This window comes from Chinchilla lanigera, unplaced genomic scaffold (assembly GCF_000276665.1).
Source record: "Chinchilla lanigera isolate Chin_1 unplaced genomic scaffold, ChiLan1.0 scaffold00080, whole genome shotgun sequence".
NCBI lineage: Eukaryota > Metazoa > Chordata > Mammalia > Rodentia > Chinchillidae > Chinchilla > Chinchilla lanigera.
The window spans coordinates 7017196-7042809 of record NW_004955481.1 but is presented as its reverse complement, the minus strand read 5'-3'; the positions used below and the strand labels follow the sequence as shown (position 1 = coordinate 7042809).

Genomic DNA, 25614 nt, shown 5'->3' with positions numbered 1-25614 from the left:
GCCACCTTTTGAGCCTGTCTCACTATGTAGTTTAGGTTGACCTCGCACTGGCAGCGATCCTCCTGCCTCAGCCTGCCCAACGCTGGGTTTACAGGAGTGCGTCACCCATGCCGGGCTCTCACGCCTGCTCTATTTTCCTCGCTGAGCTTCTGAAACACTTCGCATCTCATCGAATTGTTCCACTGTACCCGGGGGCATCGTCGTGTACCTGCCTCGGCTCCCCCACCACACTCGGGTCCCCGCAGGAACCACTCATCTAAGCAGCCGGAAGAAACCCAGGTAGCCTCCCACGTCTGTAGTCCACAGGAACTACAGACAAAAGCCAGCCAAGGCGTTTCGTTTCGGAAGATTCGGCGCAGCCACTGTAAAGGGCAGGGCGGGACTAGAAAGTTTCCAACGTTTCCAACGTTTCCTACGTTTTCTAGAGGCAGCGGAGCGAGTCTGCCGGGCACCCAAGGGCTCGGCTTGCGATCCCCCCGGGAGCCTCCGCTCAGCCGGAACCTTTCTGCACAGCACAGGCCGCGCGCTTCGGGGCGGAGCACACAGGAACCGGAAGTCGGTGGGGGAGGACTGCGCCGTGGGAGCCTGCTGCTAGGACTTGGAAGATGAGTGTCTCGTATTTCCTGAAGGCGAGAGCTAGAGTCCTTGGAGTAGAAGGTTAATTTCCCATGCCATTACCCCCCGATCCCGGACTATTTCTTTACTCATGTCTCATATCTTGATCGCCCACTTGGAGTTTTAGCGGAGGTGACAGCAGATCTGGTCCCGGAGCCTCAGTCTGTGCGTCCCTGGGCTGGGTTCTGCGCGCGTTTTCCCTGGAGTGGGCGGCAGGAGCAAGATTCAGATGCTGACGACAGCTTGGTTACCTCTGGCGACATTATTTTTCTTTGTTGTGATGTCAGAGTGACTTTGCACTGGTTTTGCAGAGTTCCTTACTATGCGGTGTTTATTCTGCTTGCAAAAAGTTAGTCTTGGGAACTGGAGATGTGGGGCAGAGATAGGGCGCTTGCCTGGCGTTCTCGGGGTCCTAGATTCGGGCTCCAGGACTGCAAAAACCAAAACCAAACAAACAAAACACTGGCGTGGTACAGATCTTGAAAAGTGTACAGTAGGGCCGGGCAAGTGGTGGCGCACGCCTGTAATCTCAGCACTCAGGAGGCTGAGGCAGGAGGATCTTTGAGAGTTCGAGACCAGCCTGAGCTACAAAGTGAGCTCAAGGCCAGCCTGAACTGCATAGCGAGACCCTGTCTCAAAAAGACCCCTCCCCCCAAAAAAAAGTGTATGGTAGGAAATAAAACCTCCTGTAAATATGCTACTTCGCTAAAACTTCAGGCGCTATGTAAAACTTTTGTTTTTCGTCTTTTTTGTCTTTTTGAGTCAGGGTCTCGCAGTTCAGGCTGGCCTTGAGCTCATTTTGTAGCCCAGGCTGGCTTCGAACTCACAACGATCCTCCTACCTCAGCCTCCCCAGTGCTGGGGTTACAGGCATGAGCTACCACGCCTGGCTAAACATTTCTTATAAATGCATTAAATTTAATTTTCTGTAGTTCACTGGATGAGAAACTAGTGAAAATGACAGTAAATTTTATTTTATTTTTTTGTCTTTTTTAGACAGGATCTTGCTATGCAGTTCAGGCTGGCCTTAAGCTCACTTTGTAGCCCAGGCTGGTCTCAAACTCAAAACAATCCTCCTGCCTCAGCCTCCCAAGTGCTGGGATTACAGGCATGCACTACCATGCCTGGCTCTGACAGTAAATTTTAAATAGCAGTTACAAAATGATCTCCTGTTACAAATGCTGACAACGTTAAGCAGTTGAAGTCATGTTCTTAGGGCCTCATATATGCTAGATAAGGACTCTATACTGACCTATAGTCCCAACTCTTTAATTTTTTTCTTTTTTTTTGAGACAGGGTCTTGCTATGCAGTTCAGATTGGCCTTGAATTCACTGTGATCCTCCTGCCTCAGCCTCCCGAGGGCTAGGATCAGGGGCGTGTACCACCATGCCTGGCTAACTACAACCTTTTTTAGAGACAGTATCTCGCTGTGTTGTTCAGGCTGGTCTTGAACTCACTATGTAGTCCAGGCTGCCTTCAACTCATGGATATCCTCCTGCCTCAGCTTCCCGAGTGCTGGGATTATAGGCATGCACCACCATGCCCGGCAGTAGTAAAACTTTGGACTGATCCATAAGACTGAAAGACATGGTGCACACCTGTAATCCCATCACTCACAGGAGGATTGCTTTAAATTTAGGCCAGCCTGGGCTACACAATGAGTTCAAGGCCAGCCTGAACTTCATAGTGAAACCCTGTCTCAAAAAGACAAAAAGACTGAGAAGACATCTCTTGTGACTTACAAATAACAAAAAGCCAAGTTTTTAAAAACTGTGGGTTGGGGATTTAGCTCAGCGGCACAGCACCTGCCTGGCAAGCGTGATGTCATGAGTTCAATTCCCGGTACCGGAAAAAAACCGAAACCAAAAAAATAAAAATAAAAATAAAAAAATAAAAACTGTGTATGGGTAACTACAATATAGTTCTAAGTATAACCTCCTGCCTGGTAAGTGCAAGGTCTCAAGTTTGATTCCCGGTACCAAAAAAAATAAAAAATAAAAAAAGTTAATTAAACATGACCCAACTTAAATTATAGGAAAATCTATAGGGACTTTGGAAAGGATCTGGCCAACCCTGCAACTAACGCTAAAGGGCAGTAGGACATCCCAACTTACTTTCTGATAAATTTTCCTTGTAGGAAGGTGGAGAGGCTTACCAGCTCCACTGATGTCATCCCTATTCCAAGATCTACATAATTTCTGCTGTCGGAAAAAATCCACTGAACCCGAGAGAATTATTAGCAGTTCTGATGAAAATGTAAAGGATTCTGGAAATGCACTTAGTAAGGTCTTCTCTTCAGAAGAGCAGGCTTCCATCCTGCGTGTGTTGAATACAGCATCTAATAAAGAACTTGAAGCTTTCAAATTGCTTCGTGGAAGAAAGTCCATCAATATTATAGAGCACAGAGAAAAGTTCGGGCCATTTCAGAATTTGGAGAGTTTGATGAATGTGCCCTTGTTCCAGTATAAAACTATTGTTCGAGTTTGTCACTCAATTCTTTGTCCAGAGACTGAGAAGAAAAAAAAGTTCCCAGAAAACCGGCAGTTGAGAAACCTCATCAAACCAAACATAGCAAGAGAGAGACTGAAGGTATGCGCTTAGTGTCTGTCACAGCGCTTGATGTGTGTACGGATGGAGAAGTGTACAGTGCCACCATACTGGACACTCGGCCGGGGTGTTAACTAATACGGGGTTCTTCAGGGTTAGTTGGTGCATCTGTACATACTTGTATAAATAGCTGACTGGTGAAGTATGATTATAACACATAGTAAGGTGTACAAACAGTAAATTGGCAATTGAAAGGAGGGAAAACTAGCTACTACTGTTAAGTTTCTAGAATGAGAAAAAATTAGGCTGGCTGGAAGAGGAGAGCATTATAGAAAAACAGCTGATGTCAAGAAGTAGGTATATGTAAGATATATTTAAGAGGACTGTTGTAGAGATACCCAGCTATAACGAGAAATTAAGATGCATAAATAGATTATAACCAAGCAGTGACTCTAGAACATTATACCAGTATTTATTGCAGGATTTAAAATTATTTTCTGCTCCCTATACCTCCTTTAACAAGTAATCTAAAGCAAATTGTAGTTGGACATGGTGTCATGTGCTTGTGATCCCAGCCCTGGGGAGGCTGAGGCAGGAGGATCACTATGTATTCAAGGCCAGCCTGGGCTACATGGCAAGATCCTATCCTCCCCACACCCCCAAATCTTTTTCAGTATAACCTGTAAAACTAAGTATTCATATTACTTGACACAGTGAGCTGGGCATGGTGGCACACACCTGTAATCCCAGCTCTTGGGAGGCTGAGGCGGGAGGATCGTTGTGAGTTCAAGGGCAGCCTGAACTGCATAGTAAGACCCTGTCTCAAAAAGACAAAAAGCAAATTACTTGACACTAACATTAAATTTTGGAGGAACTTAAGTCCTATGTAACATTGCTTGATAAAATAATCCTCTTACCCCATAATAAGCATTTTTTTTATGGGGGGACGGTGGTTCTGTTTTGAGAGGAATATGGAGACTTCTTTGAAAATTTGATGAAAGCTATGGACCTTCCCAGGGGGAGGAAAACTACAGCATATACACAGAATACTGCATATACTTTTAAAAGACTTGCAGAATACTCAGGATGGACCTTTTACTGAAGTTGATCTGGAACATATTTCATCCACATTTTTCAGAGAGGACTTTAATCCAAATTCATGGCTAAAGCTGTATATACTCAGATTATAGTGGGTTGTATCTTATTTAGGAAACTTTTTTTTTTGAGACAGTCTTGCTGTATAGTTCAGGCTGGTCTTGAACCTACTGCAGTCCTCCTGCCTTAGCTTCCCAAGTGCTGGAATTACAGGCATGTGCCCCTGTGCTTGGCTTGGCGAAAGTAAAGTTAGTTTGTGTGAAGAAAATTGTGCAACAAAATCTTTTTTAAAATTTGTCCAAGGAAGTGCTTTGTGCAGTGTGGTTTAGCAATGCTTATGCACCAAAGTTTGAGAGCCCTGTGCTAGAGAACCAATAGAAAATGCCTCTTGTGTAGATGTCTGAGTGTTCAAACTATTCTGCCTTTGCTGTGTTTATCCAGTGATTTATTAACCAGAAAGGGTGATGGCTACAGAAGTATGAAGTGTTCCTTCTGATCTGCTCCTGTACCTGTTGTGTCTGTCAGCAAACCGTGTGGGAATGAGATGATATTGTACCCTGTATCCAGCTGAGACTCGGCACAGAGCTAAATCCATACATACGTCCACTTCTTGAAAGGCCTCTGGTGCCGGGCATGGTGGCGCTGTAATCCCTGCGCTCGGGAGGCTGAGGCAGGAGGATCAGTGTGAGTTCAGGACCAGCCTGGGCTACAAAGTGAGCTCAAGGCCAGCCTGAACTACATGGCGAGACCCTGTCTCAAAAAGACAACAAACAAACAAAACGAAAAGAAGGTCTCTGGCACCTAAACTCAATACAATAAAAACAACTCATCTCAGCCTTCCCAGTTTGCCTCTATCCTGTATCTTATGCCATCCAGTGACGGAAAATGGTAGTTATCCTAGCTCCTCCTCCAGCCTATACAGTGTACCCTTTCTACTGGCCTGTGTGACCTTTTTCTTTTCCTTTTCCACCAGGTTGGTTTTTCATAGTTTGTTGTAATAGTACCTAACACAAACCACCCCTTTTCATCAGTCCACTGCAGTCCATCTTCTGCACATCTGTCAGTGATTTTTTCCCAAAACGTAAATTTTATATTACACTATTCCCTAAAATTACATGCTTCGGTGGCTCCCTGTAGCCCCCAGGATAAAGTAAGTTGACCGACTTTACAACTACCCTCTGTTCTTTTGTCCAGCACCTAGGGGCGAGGTGTCAAACACCCTAACTGCAATCGGGGTGAAATCACTTCCTAGTTAACATTTTATTCATTCTCCTCATCTTCCGATAAACTTCCAGATCACTTTTCTCTACAGTAACTGTTGTGTGGTGACATTCTCTTTTTTTGTAAATGCCGGGGGTGTTTTTGGCGGTGACATTTCTTATGTTGTTTTTATGCTCTTTGTTTCCAGTATCTTGTACAGATGCTGGCAACAGTAATAATTTTCAGTTCATAAACTAAATTTTGTATTGCAGGTGGCAGCTGCCAACAAGAAGCATTAGAACACAGAATGCTGGCTTAATAACTTCATTCATAGAAAACAAAACGAAACAAACAAAAAGCCAATTAGGCATTCTGAGCTTGTAGAGTACGTTTTGTACGTGTTAAAACCTTTACATTTGTAATTAAACCAGCCCTTTCTCTTTAGGCAGCGAACAGTATCGTGTCTGTTGTGTTTGGCACTCGAAGAATTGCATGGGCTCACCTCGATCGTACACTGGAGGTGCTGGACTGGCAGCACAATGACTGCTGGATGTTAAGGAGTAAAACGCACCCATCATCAGTTTATTTAGAAGAGGTAAGGCAGCTGCACCTCTAAATTCCTGTTACTTGAATAGCTTCTTCTGCAGTTTAACTTTCTAGGCCCTAAAGAAAGGTAATAAAATTAGTAAGGATGGATTTTCTTTTGGTAGTTATTACCCACTGGTATTGCTTTTGTCACCTTTTTTAATTAGTCCAAGATGTTGAGGCTGGGGATCTAGCTCAGCAGCACAAGCGCCTGCCTGGCAAGTGCAATGTCCTGAGTTCGATTTCCAGTACAAAAAAAAAGTTGAAAAAAATCAGTGGTATGTTATAAAGCTTATTTTTAAAATGTTATCACTTGTCTCATTTAGGTCTTCAAAATCTTGTGAAATGGGCAGATGATAAATTATCATCCTGACTTGACATAGGAAAACTGTTGTTCAGCCAAGCATCTATAACTATTTATTTACAGAAATGATTGATTCGATTTTTGGCTAGTTTTTTTTTTTTTTTTGAGATAGGGGTCTTAAGTTGCCCAGGCTACCTTCAACTCGTAATCTGCTATCTCAGCCTCCTGAATAGCTGGGACTGTAGGCATATACGACCATGCCTGGCTCTTGATTAACTGTTCAACTGTTAATTAACTGATTAACTGTCCCTCTGCTCTACCCTAGAATGAATTAATTATTATTGCAATACTGTGTTCTTGTTTGTTTTTGGTCTTTTGAGGTAGGGTCTCACTCTGCAGTGCAGGCTAGCCTTGAACTCACTTTGTAACCCAGGCTGACCTCAAACTCATAGCTATTCTCCCGTCTCAGCCTCCTGAGTGCTGGGATTATAGAGTGTACCACCACACCAAGCTAGTGCTGTCCTCTGAACCCAGGGCCTTGTCATTGACCTACATCCTCAGATTTTTTTCTTTTTCATTTTGAGAGAGGGTGTCACTGAGTCATTAAATTGTTCAAACTTGCCATCCTCCTGCTTCAGCCGCCCAGAGCACTGGGATTATAGACATGGACCACCATACCCAGCTACCCTAGAAAATTTTAAATGGTTAATAAAACAATTTTAAATTGTCTGATCTTAAAGCTAATATAGATATTTAAGAATTGTGAACCTTGGAGCTAGGGATGGTGGCACATGCCTGTAATCATAGCACTCAGGAAGCTGAGGCATGAGAATCGCTGTGAGTTCAAAGCTAGGCTAGGCTATGTAGTGAGTTCAACACCAGCCTGAACAACATAACAAGAGTCTATTTCTAAAAAAGCTGGGCATGGTGGCTCAAGTCTGTATTCCCAGAACTCTGGAGGCTGAGGCAGGAGGATTACTGCTAGTTTAAGGCCAGCCTGAACTACATAGACTCAGTCTCAAAAAACCAAGAAAAAAATTATGAAGCCTATTTAACAGATGAAACTGGTATGGTACTTAGGACATAACAGCTTATTTTATTTTTTTAGTACCAGGAATGAAACTCGCAACCTCACACTTGCCAGGCAGGTGCTGTGCCACTGAGCTATATCCTCGGTCCAACAGCTTATTTTAGCTCAGCTTGTTTCTGATAATCATGCCCGAACTTAGCTGTCCATAAAAAAATGCTCAATTATTTCAAAGTTGTCAACAGCAATAAATGAAATAAACAGTACCTAAATATTTTAAAATAGAAACAGGACAGAAAGAGGCTCTAAACATAAAACTACATAATTTCTGCTTACTTACTGTGTCTTTTCTTCCTTTTTTTTTTTTTTTTTTTTAAGATTTCTTCAGTCATTTCAAAGATGCCAAAAGCAGACTTCTATGTTCTGGAAAAGACAGCACTTCCGATTCAGAACTCAACTCTGTTCCCCATTCTGTTACATTTTCATATCACAGAAGCCATGCTGTATGCCTTGCTAAATAAAACTTTTGCGCAGGATGGCCAGCACCACGTACTGAGCATAAGTCGAAATGCAGTGGGGAAGCACTTTGAGCTGATGATCGGTGACTCTCGGACGAGTGGAAAAGAACTAGTCCAGCAGTTCATATCTGACTCTGTACTGAAGGCCGAGCCTCGAGTGTCTTTCCCGAAGGATAAAGTGGTGCACTACAGAGACAGATTTTTATCTAACTCATACCGAATAGAAGAGTTGTATGATTCATTGTTACAAGCTGTTGCTTTCTATGAGTTAGTAGTTTTTGAGCCAGGCGTGGTGGCACACGCCTGTAATTCCAGCACTCGGGAGGCTGAGGCAGGAGGATCGTTGAGTTCGAGACCAGCCTGGGCTACAAAGTGAGCTCAAGGCCAGCCTGAGCTGCACAGCGAGACCCTGTCTCAAAAAGACACACAAAAAAGTACTTTTTGACACTGGGCCTTACAATCCTGAGTTAATGTAATTCCTCTAATGTTATGTTTATAAACTAAAATTGTAAAACCAGCTGTTCTGAACACCCATTTTAAAGGAGAAGAAAACACATTTTTTAGTACATTTTAATTTTTTTTTTTTTTTGGTACCGGCAATCAAACTCAGGACCAGGCAGGTGCTTGTGCCACTGATCTATATTCCCAGCTAGATTTTTTAAGTTAGACTTGGCTGAGAAATAGTATCCACAATAATACAAGACCAAATCAATAAATATTTTAAGATTCTATGCCTTTTGGTTTTAAGTGTTAAATAGTACGGACTGCCCGAAACTACCAAAATAAGAAACAAAGTTGCTCCTTTAGTATCCACAATAATACAAGACCAAATCAATAAATATTTTAAGATTCTATGCCTTTTGGTTTTAAGTGTTAAATAGTAAGGACTGCCCGAAACTACCAAAATAAGAAACAAAGTTGTTCCCTTTCAAAGCAAATATCGGCAGCCCATTCAGGACCCCTCCTGTCTCTCAGGAGCTGTTTCTACTCCCATTCCTTTTTCCCCAATAAATTTCCTATTCTTAAAAAAACAAACAAAAAAATATCTGTACAAAAGATCTGCATTATTCTCATATTGTTAGAACAGGGAATAAAGATTTTTTTTCTGGGTGGTGTTTATGAGAATAAAGTTACAGACAACTGGTAACACAGCTTGTAGATGCCTCTTATTTTCCAGGTAGGATGTGTGTGGCGAGGCAGTTTTCATTAGCTCAGACACATTTCCCCCAGAACAAACTTGGTCTAGTAGATTCACGTTCTCACTTTGATAGGCTTTTGACAGACTGTCTTTTGCTAAGTGTTTCATGTGATTTCTTTTTCACACCCCTCTCTCAATTTTCCATTATGTCTGCCGTAGTTCAGGGCATTATATCTCTTGTACTGAACCAATCTCTTTGATGCCAGGGTATTAAATCTTCCCTTAATCCAAAAGTCAAATATGCTTTTTGGGAAGAAGAAAAATTGAAATAACCAGAAGTATATACAGCAGGAAGCCGTGCACATTAAGCCTGCACCACATGCGTGCTATGTATTTACACATCTCTATTTTGGAAAAGTAGATGCCTCACACTATACAAGTCTAAAAGGAAATTATTCTCTTTCCCTTCAAACTAGCACTTTGTTGTTCTTGTTTACTTTGGCAAACAACTTCACCAGCTATCCAGTTCGTGCCCAAAACATGCCATTTGCCTCCCACATATTTCCTGAAATACCTGTAAAAGAGAATGCATCAGTTTTATTTATTTATTTTTTGTTTGTTTGTTTTTTTCCGGTACCAGGAATCAAACTCACGACCTTGCACTTGCCGGGCAGGCGCTGTGCCGCTGAGCTAAACCCCCAGCCCCAATTTTAAACATCATATAAGGTGCAAAATACTGATAAGGCATCAAAATTTGTTTCTTTTTTGCTTTTTTTTGAGACAGGGTCTCATTATATAGTTCAGGCTGGCCTTAACCTCACTGCGATCCTGTGTCAGCTCCCTGAGACTGGGATTACAGGCGTAAACTACCAAGCCTGGCCTCCTCACCCCTTTTTAAAATGCCCAGTACCACAAAACAAAGCATCCCCAAAGTATAGTAAACCTGAAAAGACCAATCAGATCCTATTAAGGAGAAAAATACCCTCATTATTTCTATTATTTCTTTGGATTTTTTTTTTTTTTTGGTAAGGGGAATCAAACTCATGACCTTGCGTTTGCCAGGCAGGCAGTTGTGCCACTGAGCTATATCCCCAGCCCATTATTTCTTGATTAAAAAACAAAAAACAAAAAAACCTTTTTCTGTACTGGGGAGCACTGAGCTATGTATATCCTCAGCTCTTTTTTTCTTTTTATTTTGAGATGGTCTCCCTGAGTTACCCAGGCTGACTTTGAACTTGTGATCTACCTGCTTCAACCTCCCAAGGAGCTGGGATTACAAGTGTGTATCACCACACTTGGCTTGTTTCTTGATGTGTAATCACTTGAATACAGTTCCATGGTGTTATTTTACTTTTGCTGAGAATTGTCATTTCTTAATAATAAAACACCTAGTTAATTGGGGAGGGCCTACAGGATGAAGTCAGTAAGAAAACAGATAAGTACACTTTAAAAAAGCTGCAGAAGACATTGTTCTCTCTTCTGTATAGGAACAAAATCTGTAAGATACAGCCTATATCCAAGTCTGCACAGCGTACATATTTACCATGACGATTACCTCTAATACTGCATAAATCGGCTTTAGCTTCAAGCTTTAATTACAGCAATATACTAATCGACACAAGAAAAAGTAGGTTGAACAAGTAAGAGGTAAAAACATCTCTACAGACATTTAAGAACAGGTTTGCATCTATATTTTAAAAAACTACAAAATCAGGATCCTTTTCAGTTAAAACACAATTCAGCAGATAATGTACCTGAAATATTAAGTTATTATATAATACAGCCATTTCAAATACAGTGATTTTAAACCTGATTATCTGATTACAAAATGACTTTTAAGTGAAATGTGATATTTTAAGATCTTGTTACCAGAATAACAATATATACTTTTTTTCCCTGAAAAACATGACCTTCCTGGGTGTGGCAAGATACATCTGTAATCCCAGTTACTTGGGAGGCTGAGCAGGACTGTGTGAGCCCACGGGCCTGGACCAGCCTGGGTAACAGCAAGCCTGTCTCAAAAACAAAAGCAGGGCCTGGGCTATAACTCAGCGGCGCAAAGCTTGCCTCACATGTCCAGAGCTCTGGGTTCAATCCTCAGCACCGTGAGAAAATGAAAACAACCGTACTGGGAGATGGTTAGAATGTAGAAATCCACTGGGCGTGGTGGCGCACACCTGTAATCCCAGCACTTGGGAGGCTGAGACAGGTGGATCAGGAGGCTGAGGATCATTGCAAGTTCAAGATCAGCCTGGGCTACAAAGTGAGCTCAAGGCCAGCCCCAACTGCATAGCAAGACCCGGTCTAAAAAAAGACAAAAAGAAAAAAAAGAAACCCTATGGGAGAATCCTCTTTTGTAACAGTTTTAATGAACAGCAGCTTGTCCAAAATGGATATATTAATGCCAGTAATATCAGTGTGAAATAAAACATAGTTATAAAAAAACAAGAAAAATTTATGAAGCAAGTGATTTGAGTTGGCAGAATATTCAAGGTATCACCTATGTAGGGGTGCTAAAAATGATTTATGAAAACATTCAGAATGTTGATTCAGTGGTAAATATGCTGGGAAGTTTTCTTAAGCATTGCATATGTAACTTTTTAAAAAAAATTTTATATTGTGTAAACTCATTTTAAAAAGATCACCATCTATGTGCTTTGTATTTTCAGTCTGAGAGAACTGTATTTGGAGAGGTGTGGGTAAAGGGTAATAGAAAAGGGAAAAAATATAGCATTAGTTTAGCACTGTATATTTAGAAATATCTTAGTTAACTCTACATTCTAGACACAATTCATTCATGTACCAAAAATACCAACAAAGCAAAATTATATAATATAAAAAATTCAGGAAAAACTGCCACCATCATATATACAATTTATAATTCAAATTTTTTCATTTTAAATATCTGCAATAAAAAATACAAATAGTCTGTTTTAAATGTACATTAACAAAAATGAACACTTCCATGAAAATCAACATTATACACAATGTATCTTAAGCACCACATAATTTGTACAAGGCATAGTTAATGCACAGTATTAAGGGAAGTCAGCTGCCAAACTATTCACAGTCTCTTTTGGAATGTCCAGATGAATTCCTTCAAAATAGTGCAGGAACCTGTCAAAATCACAGCGGAAAACAGAATTTAGTATTTTGATCTGAAGAGAGTATTTATTAAGCTTGACAAAGTTGGATAAAATGTGTTCTGTTTCTTACAGCCTTTACCTTCTTTTACATTTTTCTTGTTCTTTTAGCTTCTCAGTCCTGCAGATGTGTCGAAGAGTTGGCAGGTACTCAGTCACACTGGCTTGTCTGTTACCTACGCTCAGTAGAGATCGACTAGAAAATACACTTTTAACCACTGCTATCCTCTTCCAAGCATTGCTGTAAATTAAAAGTAATGCGTTAATTTTTATTTTAAGTGCCTCATAAAAATATAATAATCTCAAACATCTAGTTTGCCTGCCTGTGGTCTAGACTGGACAACACTTAGATTAATATCCAATCAACACATGACATACTTCCATACTGAAAAAACTTACTGGCTACCTGCTATTTGTCAAGGCAAGTCCAAACCTCTTATTCAAGTGCTTCCTAAATCTAGCCCACTGTAATCTTTTTAGTAATCAGGTTGGTTTCCTTAACGCATTAGAACGTACATTATTAATTTTAGTGCTTACCATGACCAATAGCCCAGAATTTTAAAGTTAATAAGAAACTAATAATTTCCCCTTTGTCATTTATTACTGAAAAATAAAAATAAAATTAAAAAATGCAAGACTTACTCCAAATTAGCTGGTGACTGGCTAAAGCACACATTATAATGTTTTTGTGAAACATAAAAAGTAAGCTCGTTGGTTGGATCTCTTCCTAATTTCTTGCAAGAATTCAAAGATCCCAGCGCTTTTGAAATAGCAGAAGAACATTTAGTAAAGCTGAACGCTTGCACAGCTGCCTTTAATTCCGCAGAGCCTTGAGAAGTCCACCCATCACCACTCTCCACACTAAACTCATCACAAAGTCCACTTTGAACCTTTCCACTTGTCCAGCAGAAGTCATTTTTACCAGGTTCTTTCTGTTCCCTTGTATCTGTTAAGAAGGCATCTAAGAAGGACATGTTGTCCATGAACTCAGTGAGAGAACTTAAACAATGAGAAAGAAGGACAGAGCACTGTTTTTCTGCCGGTGTTTTAGGAGGACAAGGAATCGATTCAATGTCACACTCTGAATACTGGTTTGGACTCTTTGTCTCTGGATTGTTTTCTTTGCCTCTGGCTTTGCTTTCTTCTAAATCTGAGGAAGACACATGGGACAGGTTAATAAATTCGTCTGAGAAGTCCAATCCAGTGTCAAATAAGTCACTATCGTCTAGGATCACCATCTTTTTCTTATGTTTTCTTTTCTGTGACTTTTTCAACGGCTGCTCTCCTTCAGAGCATTTCCTGACAAGGCATTTCCTACTTCCTGTTGCTGCACTGGCATCCACGGTGACAGATGAGCCACGAAGGTTTCTTATTTCTGGAATGGCATCAACCGGTAATGGTAGGATGAACTCAAGATTACTATATAAAAAATCTATATTCTGCACGTGGAATTCTGTAAGAAGCTGGATGAATTTATGCCATTCGTCCTTCGTTGTGATTTTGTGCTGAAATGCAAATTTTAAGGGAATGTTATAACAGTACATGATCTGAGCCCTTTTCTATCCATATGAATATAATACTGTCCCTATTCTGAGTGACTACCCTTATAATTTTATTATCCTACAAATAAAATATTAAAATGGTACTGATTCTCAAAGCTAAATTTATACTGCTAATTTGGAGAACTAAATACTGTAGTATATACTCCAATATAAATATAGTATATACTGCAATGCAGTAATTAGGTCATTTATTTAAAAGCCTGAAAGTGTGTTTTGATCTAAAAGGAGTCGAGTCTATTCTAAACCCTATAATATGCATTTAGAACAATGTCTATGCAATGCTATTAGTCAAAGTGGTAGAATGTGTTAAAATTGGAAATCTAAGGCCTATAAATATTATAAGCACATTTAAGTTAAATTTAAGATTCAAAGCATAAATGTTGAGAAGATAAAAAGAAATACAAATTCAACTTTTCAAGTAGATATTGAAAATACCTTTAAAAATGAAAATAAGTCTTCAGATGGGGAAAAAATGTTCTTGAGTCCAAAGAAGGTCTCAGCACAGCCAGTGTCACATTTGGGAAGGACTATCCGATTCTTCTTAGTACTTTTAGTGTTACTTTTGGAATCAGGGCCTTGTTCAGTGCAAACTAATACATTCTGGCTACTTCGTCCTACAAAATTAATAAAAAACTTCTAGCTATACATATTCTGAACAAAGTGTATCAAGCAGTTATCATAAGTACAAGATCTTTTGCACTTTTTGGATGTATACCCCAATTTTGTCTTCCCTTATGTATGGAGTTTGCTAAGAGTACAATATAAACATTTTTTGTAATAATACCTAAGCTAAGAGTAGTAATGGGGTGGGGGGCTCCCAAAACAATGGCAAGAAAAAAAGGCAAGGACAGAACAGGCAAGTTATAGAAGAAAGAGCACTAGCTGAAAAAATAAAATAAAAAAGATGCAGCCAGGTGTGGTGGCACACACTTGTAATCCTAGCATTCAGGAGATCAAGGCAGGAGGATCACAGGAAGATCAAGGCCAACCTGGGCTACATACTGAGTTCAAGAGCAGCCTGAACTACATAGTGAGACCCTGACCCCTGTGCAAAGATCTACATTTTCTCTGGTCATCACAGAAATACAGAGTGAAATACAGCTGGGCATGGTGGTGCACACCTGTAATCCCAGCACCCTGGAAAACTGAGGTAGGAAGATTGTAAGTTCCAGCCCAATTGCCCTTACTAAGGACAATTTAGTGACTTACTAAGACCCTGTTTCAAAAGTGAAAAAGGGAGGGGCTGGGGATATAGCTCAGTGGCATAGCAGCTGCCTGGAAAGCATGAGGTCGTGAGTTCAATTCCCAATACCAAAAAAAAAAACCAAAAACAAAAGTAAAAAAGGGAGAGCAGAGCTCAATGCAAAAGCCCTGGGTTCAAATCCCCAGTACTGAAAATAAAAACTAATAGCACACATAAAAGACCCACCATGTACTATTTGTGGGAGCATAAATTGGTACTGTTATTTTCAGAGAGCAATGTGGCAACACCTGTCAAAATGCAAAGTGTATGCAGCCTTCAGCTCAGCAATCACGCTTCTAGATTGCATCCGAATTGCTCACAGATATGCCCAAGGATATATGAATATTCATTGCATTTGTTTTGTTTTGTTTAATGAGATAGGGTTTTTCTATGTAGCCTAGGCTAGCCTTGAACTCTTGGGGATCCTTCTGCCTCAGTCTCCTAAGTGCTAGAATTACAGTTGTATACCACCCATCTAGCCACTGCACATTACTATAATGATAAACTGAAGATAATTTAAACTGAAGGTAATTTAAATCCCTATGAAAAAGTAGTGATTGATGAAATTATGGTATTTCTATGGAATAATATGCAGCTGTGACAAAGAATAAGGTGAAACAATACACGCTGACAATAAATTGCTGAGTTAAAAACTGACTAAGAGGCTGGGGATGTAGCTAAAGTGGCAGAGCACTTGCCTGGCATGCACAAAGCCCTGGTTTGATCCCCAGCACTATACACACAAAAAAAGATATAAAACTTTTGCTAACTACACATGTGGGTATAATTTATATGCCTAGAAAAAAGTACAGCAGGAACTACCTTAACAAATGGAAGAATATATATGTACATATGATTATTACTTGAATTTCCTATGAGCCTGAATCCGTGTTTCTTTAAAAAGGCAGGAATGAAATGTACATAAACTCTTCAAAAAGAGAAGCTATGTGATACTTAGTTTCTGTTTTCATGGGGACTGAGGATGTAGCCCAGTCCTAGCGTGTGCCAGGCCCTGAGTTTAAACCCCAGCACAGCAATCAATTAATCAGTCGATATGTAGCCAAAATAAACCTCCCTTCCTAAATACATAAATAAAATTCGTATGAAAATTTATAACCAGTGGTATGGCAATAGTTTAACTTCACTTATTTGGTTTTTACACCAGAGTATCTTCCACGTCTTATTTATCATATTTACCTCAAACTGGTGATACTTACACTGAATTAAATATATAGGCATAGCCCGGCACAGTGGCACACACCTGTAAGCCCAGCACTCGGGAGGCTGAGGCAGGAGGATTGTTACGAGTTCGAGGCCAGCCTGGACTACAAAGTGAGCTCAAGGCCAGCCTGAACTGCATAGCGAGACCCTGCCTCAAAAAAAAAAAAGAAAGTGGGCATGTCTACTTAAAAATATGTTGAAATTTTGAACAAGTTAAAGGAAAAAGGATGTGAGGGCAATCTGGCTGCGACATCTGTCGCCCCATGGACTGCGAGGGTTGAGTCGGCTGATCTGGCTGGCTAGGCAATGTCCCCTTCCTACCTCACCACTCCGTGTGTGTCCTCTCAAAGCTGCCTGCTTGGCTGAAAAGGACAACCACCCCGACAGAGGAGGGCGTTTCCTCTGTCAAAGGTATATGAGTAACCGGGATCCCCTGCTAGAACCTCCAAACAAGCTCTCAAGTTAAAGGGAAAAATGACAGAGGGTTAATATTACAGAACTTCATCTTGATTTTATTTATAAGACTGACACCTGCTAGCAATGTGAGAAGGCATGTCACCTTGATTTTCTTTAAGTATGTGTGTATTTCTCTATGTTTAAGGCATATTTTTTTTTTTTTGGTACTGGAAATCAAACTTGGGACCTTGCACTTGCCAGGCAGGTGCTTGTGCCACTGAGCTATATCCCTGGCCCCAGAACTCTGACTATGGAGTAAGCATGCAAAGCATAAACTAGCAACTTCTTTCAAAGAAGGAATATGGCTTACTCATAGGACCTGGCATGAAGAAACTACTCAGGAGTGTGTCATGATTAGGTCACAGTGATAGTCAAAGAGCAGTAAGAACTAAAAGCATATGTGAAATAAAAGTCTTAGAAAAAATAGAATGACAAGCTAAGTTTACTGCATAGTTCACATAAAAAGATATAGCACTGGGTTTGGTGGTGCACACCTGTAATCCCAGCACTTGGGAGACTAAGGAAGGAAGACTGGCAAATTTGAGGCCAGGTTTGGCTACATAAGTCAGTTCAAGGCCAGTCTGTACTACACAGTGAGACCCGTCTCAAAAAAAAAAAACAAAAAAAAAACATAGATAGATATAGATATTATCTATCTATATACTAATGTTAAGATCACCAACAGTTTATAATAAGTGAAAAAAGGAAGCTGATAATATTATAGTTGTATTTCTTTTATAAGAAACTATGCTGGGTGTAGTGGTGCATGCCTGTAATACCAGCACTCAGGAGGCTGAGTCAGGAGGATTGCCGCAGGTTCGAGGCCAGCCTGGCTACATAGTGAGTTCAGGGACAGCCTAAACCACACAGCGCAATCCTGTCTCAAAACAAAGAAACAAAAAAAAACCCCAAAAAACAAACCAAAAAAAACTGTATGTGTATAAATGCATAAGTGACAATTTAGAAATTTTAACAGCTGAATATGTGGGGAGGAATTCCTTTCTCTCACACTGGGGATCTAACCCAGAGCCAGGCAAGCACTCAATTGCTGAACTATATCTCCAGCCACTTTAATCTTAATAGAGTAACTATACAATAAAAAGTAATTTACAGATTTATCTAGCTTAGCCCCCTCATTTTTGAGGCAAAGAAACAGGAACAAACAGGTAAACTGAGTTTGGGAGGTTACACAATGAAGAACAGCACAGGCAGAGAAAGGCCTGTTTCCAGAGTCAGTTTTATTCTATTCATACTAACGATTTACAAAAATTGCCATGAGCAAAGCTGAAATATGTTATAGGTTGTATCTAGATGCAACCCAAAGCCGTATGTGGTTACAGGTGGAGCTTTTCAGAGGTGGCTGGATCTGGAGTATATGATGCTGGGATTAATTCATAGTGTGATGCTAGGATTAAGGGTGCCCCATCCTGGGTGTGGTGCTACCTGCCCTAACAGTGGGTAGCCTGAATACAATATAAGACAGAAACAGGGCCACTGTTGTTGCTGCTTGTCACTTACTCCTTCTTTGCTACTGTACTGCCTTCTGCCTGCCATACACTGTTTCTCCTCTGTGATGCCATCCTGCCTTGGAACCCTATGAACTGAAACGTCTACAAACTATGACCTACAATAAACCTTTCTTCCATTAACTTTGGGTGTCAGGTATTTTGTCTTAGCAACAAGAAAAGTAACTAGGTTAACATATGTATATGTACTTTGAGGATTAGAATGATACTCAAATGCTAAAAAATTAGTCTTTCAAATAGTTTAGTATAGCCAGGCATGGTGCTGCACACCTATAATCCCATCACTCGGGAGGCTGAGGTAGGAGGATATCCATGAGTTTGAGGCCAGCCTGGGTTACATAGTGAGTTCAAGACCAGCCTGAACTACAGTGAGACCCCGTCTTAAAAACCAAAAAAACAAAACAAAACAAAACAAAAAAATAGTTCACTATAGTGCAACATACATTTAAAAATAAGGTCCTGTAATAGAAATTTCAGCTGGGCATGGTGGCGCACACCTGTAATCCCAGCACTTGGGAGGCTGAGGCAGGGGGACTGTTGCAAGTTTGAAACCAGCCTGGGCTACAAAGTGAGCTCAAGACCAGTTTGAACTTCATAGTGAAACCCTGTCTCAAAAAAAAAAAAAAATTTCTTTAAAAATAGATCAACTTACCAGAATGAGATAGTGGCCTTTCTTCCAAAAATCCACCTCCACTTTTAACCCAAAATTGTAAGTAAAGGATACTTCTTCTGATATCACAAGCATTTGCAGTTAATAAGGTCACAAAGTCTCTTATATCAGTTCTGAAATTTTCAGTTAAGCAGATCATTTGTAAGTAGGTGGCAACATTTAGCTGAGAGAGACAGAGAGAGAGAGAGAGAGAGAAAGAGAAACGTGATCAGTTGCAAAGTTCATAAAGTTACAGTAAAAATAATTCTGAACAATATCTAGAAGTGAGACAAATTTTGTTAAAATTCACACTATTTTAAAGCTCTCTGAGATAAAATTGCTCTGAAAAATTATAAGGGACTGTGAGCCTGAGGCCAGTCTGGGGCTACATAGTGAGTTTAAGGCAGCCTGAACTACACAGTGAAACCCTGTCTCAAAAAACAAAACAAAACAAAATATAGATATATATAGATATAGATATATCTCTACATATGAGAATCTACTAGCAAATTTAAGATATTTATATATCCATTTTAAAAAATTTATTATGTATGAACCAGGCACAGTTGGCGCATGCCTATAATCCTAGCACTCAGGAGGCTGAGGCAGGACGATTGCTATGGATTCAAAGCCAGTCTATGAGCTACATAGTCAGTTCAAGACCAGCCAGAATTATAAGACCCTGTCTCAAAAAAAAAATTTTATGTACAGTTCAGGACAACAATGACACTTTTATAAGAGATTCCCCAATCTGAACACTGGTGGCAGTTTTATAAGCCTGGAAAAAGACCTTAACATTAAGTAATTATATCACTTGACAATATTTTATAGGTATCAAAAATATGAATACTATTATAATGGTATTGAAAAATATGTAACTTTCTAAAAACAGAATTAGAATGGGCTGGGGATATAGCTCAGCAGCACAAGCACCTGCCTGGCAAGTACAAGGTCCTGAGTTCGATTGCCAGTACCAATAAAAAATAAAAACTAGCTGGGTGTGATGGCACATGCCTGTAATCCCAGCTCTCGGGAGGCTGAGGCAGGAGGATCATTGCAAGTTCAAGGCCAGCCTGGGCTACAATGTGAGCTCAAGGACCGCCTGAACTGTATAGCGAGACTCTGTCTCAAAAAGACCAAAAAATAAAATAAATAAATAAAATAGGAACTTGGCCGGGCCTGGGTGGTGCATGTCTATAATCCCTGCACTTAGGAAGCTGAGGCAGGAGGACCACCACAAGTTCGAGACCACAAAGGGGATACCTTCTTTGCAGTCTGAACTGCATAGTGAGACCCTGACACACATACACACACACAAAATTAAATTTAAAAAAATTTTAAAAAATAAAAAATAAAGGGCCATTTATAAAACTAGAATAAGAAAATTGTATTAGTGAGTGCAGGCCAGATATGGTGGACCTATAATCTCAGCGCTCAGGAGTTTGAGGCAGAATTGTGAGTTTGAAGCCAGCCTGAACTATATAGCAAAATCTTGTCTCAAAAAAAACAAAAAAACCCCAAGTGTTATGGCGCACGCCAGCACTCAGGAGAATAACTGTGAGTTTGAGGTCAGCCTGGACTACATAGCAAGACCTGTCTCAAAAAAAGTGAAAAAGTGAGTGAGCACAAAAGGCAATAATAATGACTTTTAAAAAGGCTGGCTACAAGGGCCCACAGGAACTCTTGGAGGTGACAGAAATGTGTATTTTGATCTGTGTTGGGATTACACTGGGCTTTTACACACGTTAACCTTAAGTAGCAGAGTAAGATAAATGCAAGTTTTAATTGTATTTAAAATGTATCGTAATAAAGTACTGTTACTAGGATAACAACAAATAAACATTGGAATCTAGAAAGAATTTCAATATCTGAAAAAATTTTATTAAAGCAAAAGAAAAAATAAAAAGTTTCCTAAAACTCAAAAGTTTTAACACATCCCTTAGCAAACATATTTTAAAATATCATAAGTAAATTCAATAAAAAAATCACATTTTTACATAATTGTGATATGTAATTTATCAAAATTCAAAACTTACCAGAGAAGGAGTACTGAAACTGATTTCTTCAAAGCTGCCATCAAACATTAAACTAAATGTTGGATCTACAGAAAAAAAGAGACATTTTAAAAAAACTATTAAGAGCACTAAATGTAGTAATCCTTTTCTGTTAAAACGGAGCTCGCTGGGCGTGGTGGCGCACGCCTGTAATCCCAGCAGTTAGGAGGCTGAGGCAGGAGGATCGTCCTGAGTTCGAGACCAGCCTGGGCTACAAAGTGAGCTCAAGGCCAGCCTGAACTGCATAGGGAGGCCCTGCCTCAAAAAGACAAAAAAAAAGAAAAAAAAAAAAAAACATGTGGCTCATCAGTTATGAAAGTGCAGTAGTTTCCCTTTACCTGTGCTTTCGCCTTCTGCAGTTTCCGTTACCTGCAGTCAATCAATTTTCAAATGAAAATTGATTGATCATCCTTTTTTCCACGAAAAACAATACATTTAGGGTTCAGTGCTATCTGAGGTTTCAGGCATCTACCTGGGGTCGTAACTAAGGGAGGGTGACTGTACAATACCATGCCAGAGGACCACTACAATTACAAAGCCTTAGAGAACACCAGCGTTCACGCTGACCTAAAGTGACTATGATCTCTTAATTAAACCACCACTTAATTTATGATTAGTAAGATTTTATAAAGGCTTTTAGAGTACAACCACTGTAATATGGGACATTAATCTATAAGTGAAATCTAACACAAACACATGAGCAGAGCTACCTCCTGAATAACTGCAATGAAAGGTATTAGGAAGTAATATCATAATACTTATAAATTTTTAAAAAATAAATTATATGAGTTTAAACCTCCAATGCTAATTCCTGAGAAGGTAAATAAATAGATTCTGTCGGGCTGGTGATGGCTTACTTTAGCTGAAATACACAGTAATCCATATCAAGGGCTAAGGAGGGGCTAAATTCATTATTAAGGAACTGCAGAAAGATTGAGTTCTATAACAAAGCTTGGCTAGAGCTGGGCAACCCTCTAATCCCAGCTTTCTGGGAAGATGAGGCAGGAGGATCACAAATTCAAGGCCAGTCTCGGCAACTCAGAAAGACGTTGTCTCAAAATAAAAAAGGCTGGGCACACACCTCAGTGGTAGAGCTCCCTTAAATTCAATCTATAATAGAGAAAAAAAATCTCAACTAGTCAGTGAGGTCTGGTGATCTGGCCGTGTAAGTACAGGCGACACAGAGGCAAGGGAGGAAAGTGCTGCATCCCCTACTTCGGTTCCTGCACTCTGTGTTCTAGGTGTTTCTGCTGCCTAAACACATAATACTCAACAGGGTGACCCAAAGTCGTACCCATTTTTAAAAAGTCATTGCAATTTGTGAAGTCATATATGAATTTTATAACCACAAAGGGCTACAAATCAATTTCAAGTTTGAATAATTCTCAGTTTAAAGATCGAGGAATTTCCTCATTTTAGAAAAAAGATGTAATCTATCAACTTGGTTTTCGTGGTGCTGGGAATTGAACCCACGGCCTCACACATGCTAGGCAAGCGCTCTACTACTGAGAAAATAGCGCTTTTGTGTGAGAATGTGTGTGTCTGTTTTGAGTTCTAGACAAATTTTCTTTTGTTTTGGTTTCTGAGTCGAGGTCTTGCTAAATAGCCCGGGCTGGCCTTGACTCCCAGCCCCTCCTGCCTCCATCTCCTGAGCGCTGGGATGACAGGCGCAGGCCACCACACCCTCTGAGAGGAGGTACTGCCACGCTGCCAAACTCAGACTCCAGCAGTGCTCCCGAGACTCAGCACCCCAAGTACCTGGAACGGCACGAGTGCCCACTGTATCAGCCTGAGAACTGACTTTTAAAGAAACTGTTCTAACTAAAATTAAAAGCTTTTCCAAAACATTTTTGCCAAAAGTAATTAATTATACTAACATTATTGTTACCTACCACTTGTAGTAAGGATTACAGGTCGTTTAGTTGTTGCCATAAATGTCTTGACTGCATTCAAAAACCCAGCATCTTCATCAAAAATGACATCAACCTACAAACCATTTATCACAATATTAATGTAATGAGTAACAGACTTATTGGATATGTTTCTATGTTAACTATATGTAGACATACTATGGGTCAGACAAAATTTATTAATTTTTGAAAAATGTGAGTACAGCCCACACTGAAAGCCTATCTTATACCATAAAAGAATGTTTAAGCCAGGCGTGGTGGCGCACGCCTGTAATCCCAGCACTCAGGAGGCTGAGGCAGGAGGATCATTGCAAGTTCGAGACTAGCCTGGGCTACAAAGTGAGCTCAAGGCCAGCCTGAGCTGCACATCGAGACCCTGTCTCAAAAAAGACAACAACAACAACAACAAAAAAATGTTTAACATTATCAATATTAAGTACTAAATGAAAAAAATCGCAGCCACCTATAACTAAACTGGTAAGAACAGATACCTCACTTGATCCTAGCCAAAAGGCCAAGAAGCGATTGCTACCTAAAACTAGATAGGTGTAACTCAAAATAATTTCTATAACCATTAAAACACAATTAGTAACCTTAATTGCATTAATCATCTTCCTAAAAAATTCTCCTAGAGTTAGCAGTTTTATTTGCCTTAATTTCAAATGAATATGTAAGTGTTACTGGCTTTCTTAGTTATTTTATAATTCTTTATTTAAAAACATATAGTAAATTAGGAGACACTATGCAAGTGTACTCTAAGCCTACCTCCTCAAAAAGAATGAGAGATGTTGCACTTCTCCTGTTGGGTTCTTCAGGTCCAAACTCTTTGGCATTTGAGTTCACTGCACTTGTACATTTAGTCTGAGCAATTTGCTTCTGTTCCAAAGAATGTTTGATTCCTTGATAAACAGAATATTAAAAATCTAGGTAAAAGTCAACTTTTAACAAAACATTGGATATTTGCACAGAACAAGCTCAAAATGAAATCCCTTATTGAAACTGAAACAGAACATTAAAACTCCTGTATGTAAGACTTCAGTGGAACTGAGATTTAACAAAAAGCAATAGGATGCCAGGCATGGTGGCGCACAACTGTAATCCCAGCACTTGGGAGGCTGAAGCAGGAGGATCACTGCGAGTTCAAGACCAGCCTAGGCAACAATGTAAGCTCAAGGCCAGCCTGAACGGCACTATGAGACTCAAAAAGACCAAAAAATAAAATAAATAAATAAATAAAATGAAAAACAATAAGAACTTGGCTGGGCCTGTTCTCAAAAAATAAAATAAATAAATAAATAAAATGAAAAACAATAAGAACTTGGCTGGGCCTGTTCTCAAAAAATAAAATAAATAAATAAATAAAATGAAAAACAATTAGAATTTAGCATGCCTATAATCCCAGCAGTTGGGAAGCTGAGGCAAGAGGACCACCACAAATCTGAGGCCAGACTGGGCTACATAGTAAGATCCAAGATCCTGTTCCAAAAAAAACTCATGAAAAATGTTCATACTTTTATGTATAAAGGTTATGAATATTTTAAAAGGCCAAATTTATTTTCTCGATTTAATGTTTTACCTTTATCGTTTCTGAAAAGTGCTTCCATTTCCTCATTATTTTTGGGTTTAGAAGATACTTTAAAGTAATTTGCCAGTGTTTTAGGGGGAAGTGCTCTCTTCTGCCCGCTACTTTTTGGTGATGATGGAGGAAGTTTCCGTGGGGATGTAACAACTTTCTTAGGGGAGTTTAATTTTCCTACAAAAAACAAACTGCATTTAAGAATTTAAGAATAAACAATCTAAAAATTACACAGATGGGAAGACAGTGTTATCTACATTCTGTATTTCTACTACCAGGTAAAATTAAAGATCCAGAAATTTTCTTTCATTCTTACATTAAAAAATCTGTACACTCAAATAGTATTGTACGTATTTATACCAGCTGTACAGAAGAAGAGGTCGGCCATTTACCAAAGAAACAGACATTTTGATCAAATATTGTTCACAACCCTCCCACCGAAGTCAGGAGAGGCTGGAGGAAAAATGACGTCAGTAGGCGCTGAGCACATTACAGGACATTATCATCCACCTTCAACTGAACCCTACAGTAAACTGTCACGACAAAACAGCACGCATTTCTAAAGATGCTTTGCAGGGTGGGTACAAAGGTAAACATGTGGTTGGACTCTACTTTTCAGAAGTCTCCAGGCACTTATTCCAGAGCCCATTCCTTTTTCCTATTCTAAGTACCTTGATTTAGTCCTTACATGTCCTAATTACCATATGCACCAAAAGCAAGATCCTCCTCACTTATCATCTTATATATAGTTTCCTGATATGTCTTATTCTTTTCTCTCCCTTTTTCTCAAAAGCCATAGACTTTTATCATATCCTTTACATATTACTTACTGAATAAAAGAAACTTACTAAAAATTTTGGAAGTTACAGACATCAACATTTGACTAAAAAAAATTTCAAAACCCTAAGTAAGAGATTCAAAATCTTAAAGTGAAGATTTTTTCTTTACATCAAATAGACATCTATTTGTAAGAAACACTAGTTTGTTCTTATTTTGACAGACCAAGGATTGCTTGATCATAGATTACATCAGTCCAAAGATGTCTGTTTTGAAATACATGCCAACTTTTTTTTTTTTTTTTGGTTTTTCTCTGGTACCAGGAACTGAACTCACGACCTTGCGCTTGCCAGGCAGGCGCTTTTGCCGCTGAGCTAAATCCCCAGCCCCTACATGCCAACTTTTTAAATGGTCAGATTTTAAATTTTATTTTATTTGGTACCAGAAATCAAACTCAGGACCTCAGGC

General features: G+C 39.6%; 2 protein-coding genes across 2 annotated transcripts in view; one reads left to right on the top strand and one right to left on the bottom strand.

The window, feature by feature from the left end:
* Positions 1-156: 156 nt before the first annotated feature.
* Positions 157-8246, top strand: Tefm (transcription elongation factor, mitochondrial; the record flags this gene model as incomplete). Its single annotated transcript, XM_013503463.1, has 5 exons — positions 157-279; positions 428-657; positions 2753-3204; positions 5903-6052; positions 7752-8246. Coding segments are annotated over exons 2-5 (1149 nt in total), but the record flags the coding sequence as incomplete, so codon positions are not given.
* Positions 8247-11696: 3450 nt separating this feature from the next.
* The window catches only part of Atad5 (ATPase family, AAA domain containing 5), a 44986-nt gene continuing 31068 nt past the window's right edge, over positions 11697-25614 (bottom strand). The window contains exons 15-23 of the mRNA XM_005402808.2: positions 24370-24546; positions 23559-23692; positions 22776-22869; positions 20866-20930; positions 18833-19013; positions 14170-14348; positions 12815-13677; positions 12255-12413; positions 11697-12146 (exon numbers count right to left, since the gene is read on the bottom strand). Of these exons, the coding sequence (XP_005402865.1) occupies positions 12068-12146; positions 12255-12413; positions 12815-13677; positions 14170-14348; positions 18833-19013; positions 20866-20930; positions 22776-22869; positions 23559-23692; positions 24370-24546 (1931 nt within the window). The 3' untranslated portion in view covers positions 11697-12067. The remainder of the gene's footprint in view (positions 12147-12254; positions 12414-12814; positions 13678-14169; positions 14349-18832; positions 19014-20865; positions 20931-22775; positions 22870-23558; positions 23693-24369; positions 24547-25614) is intronic.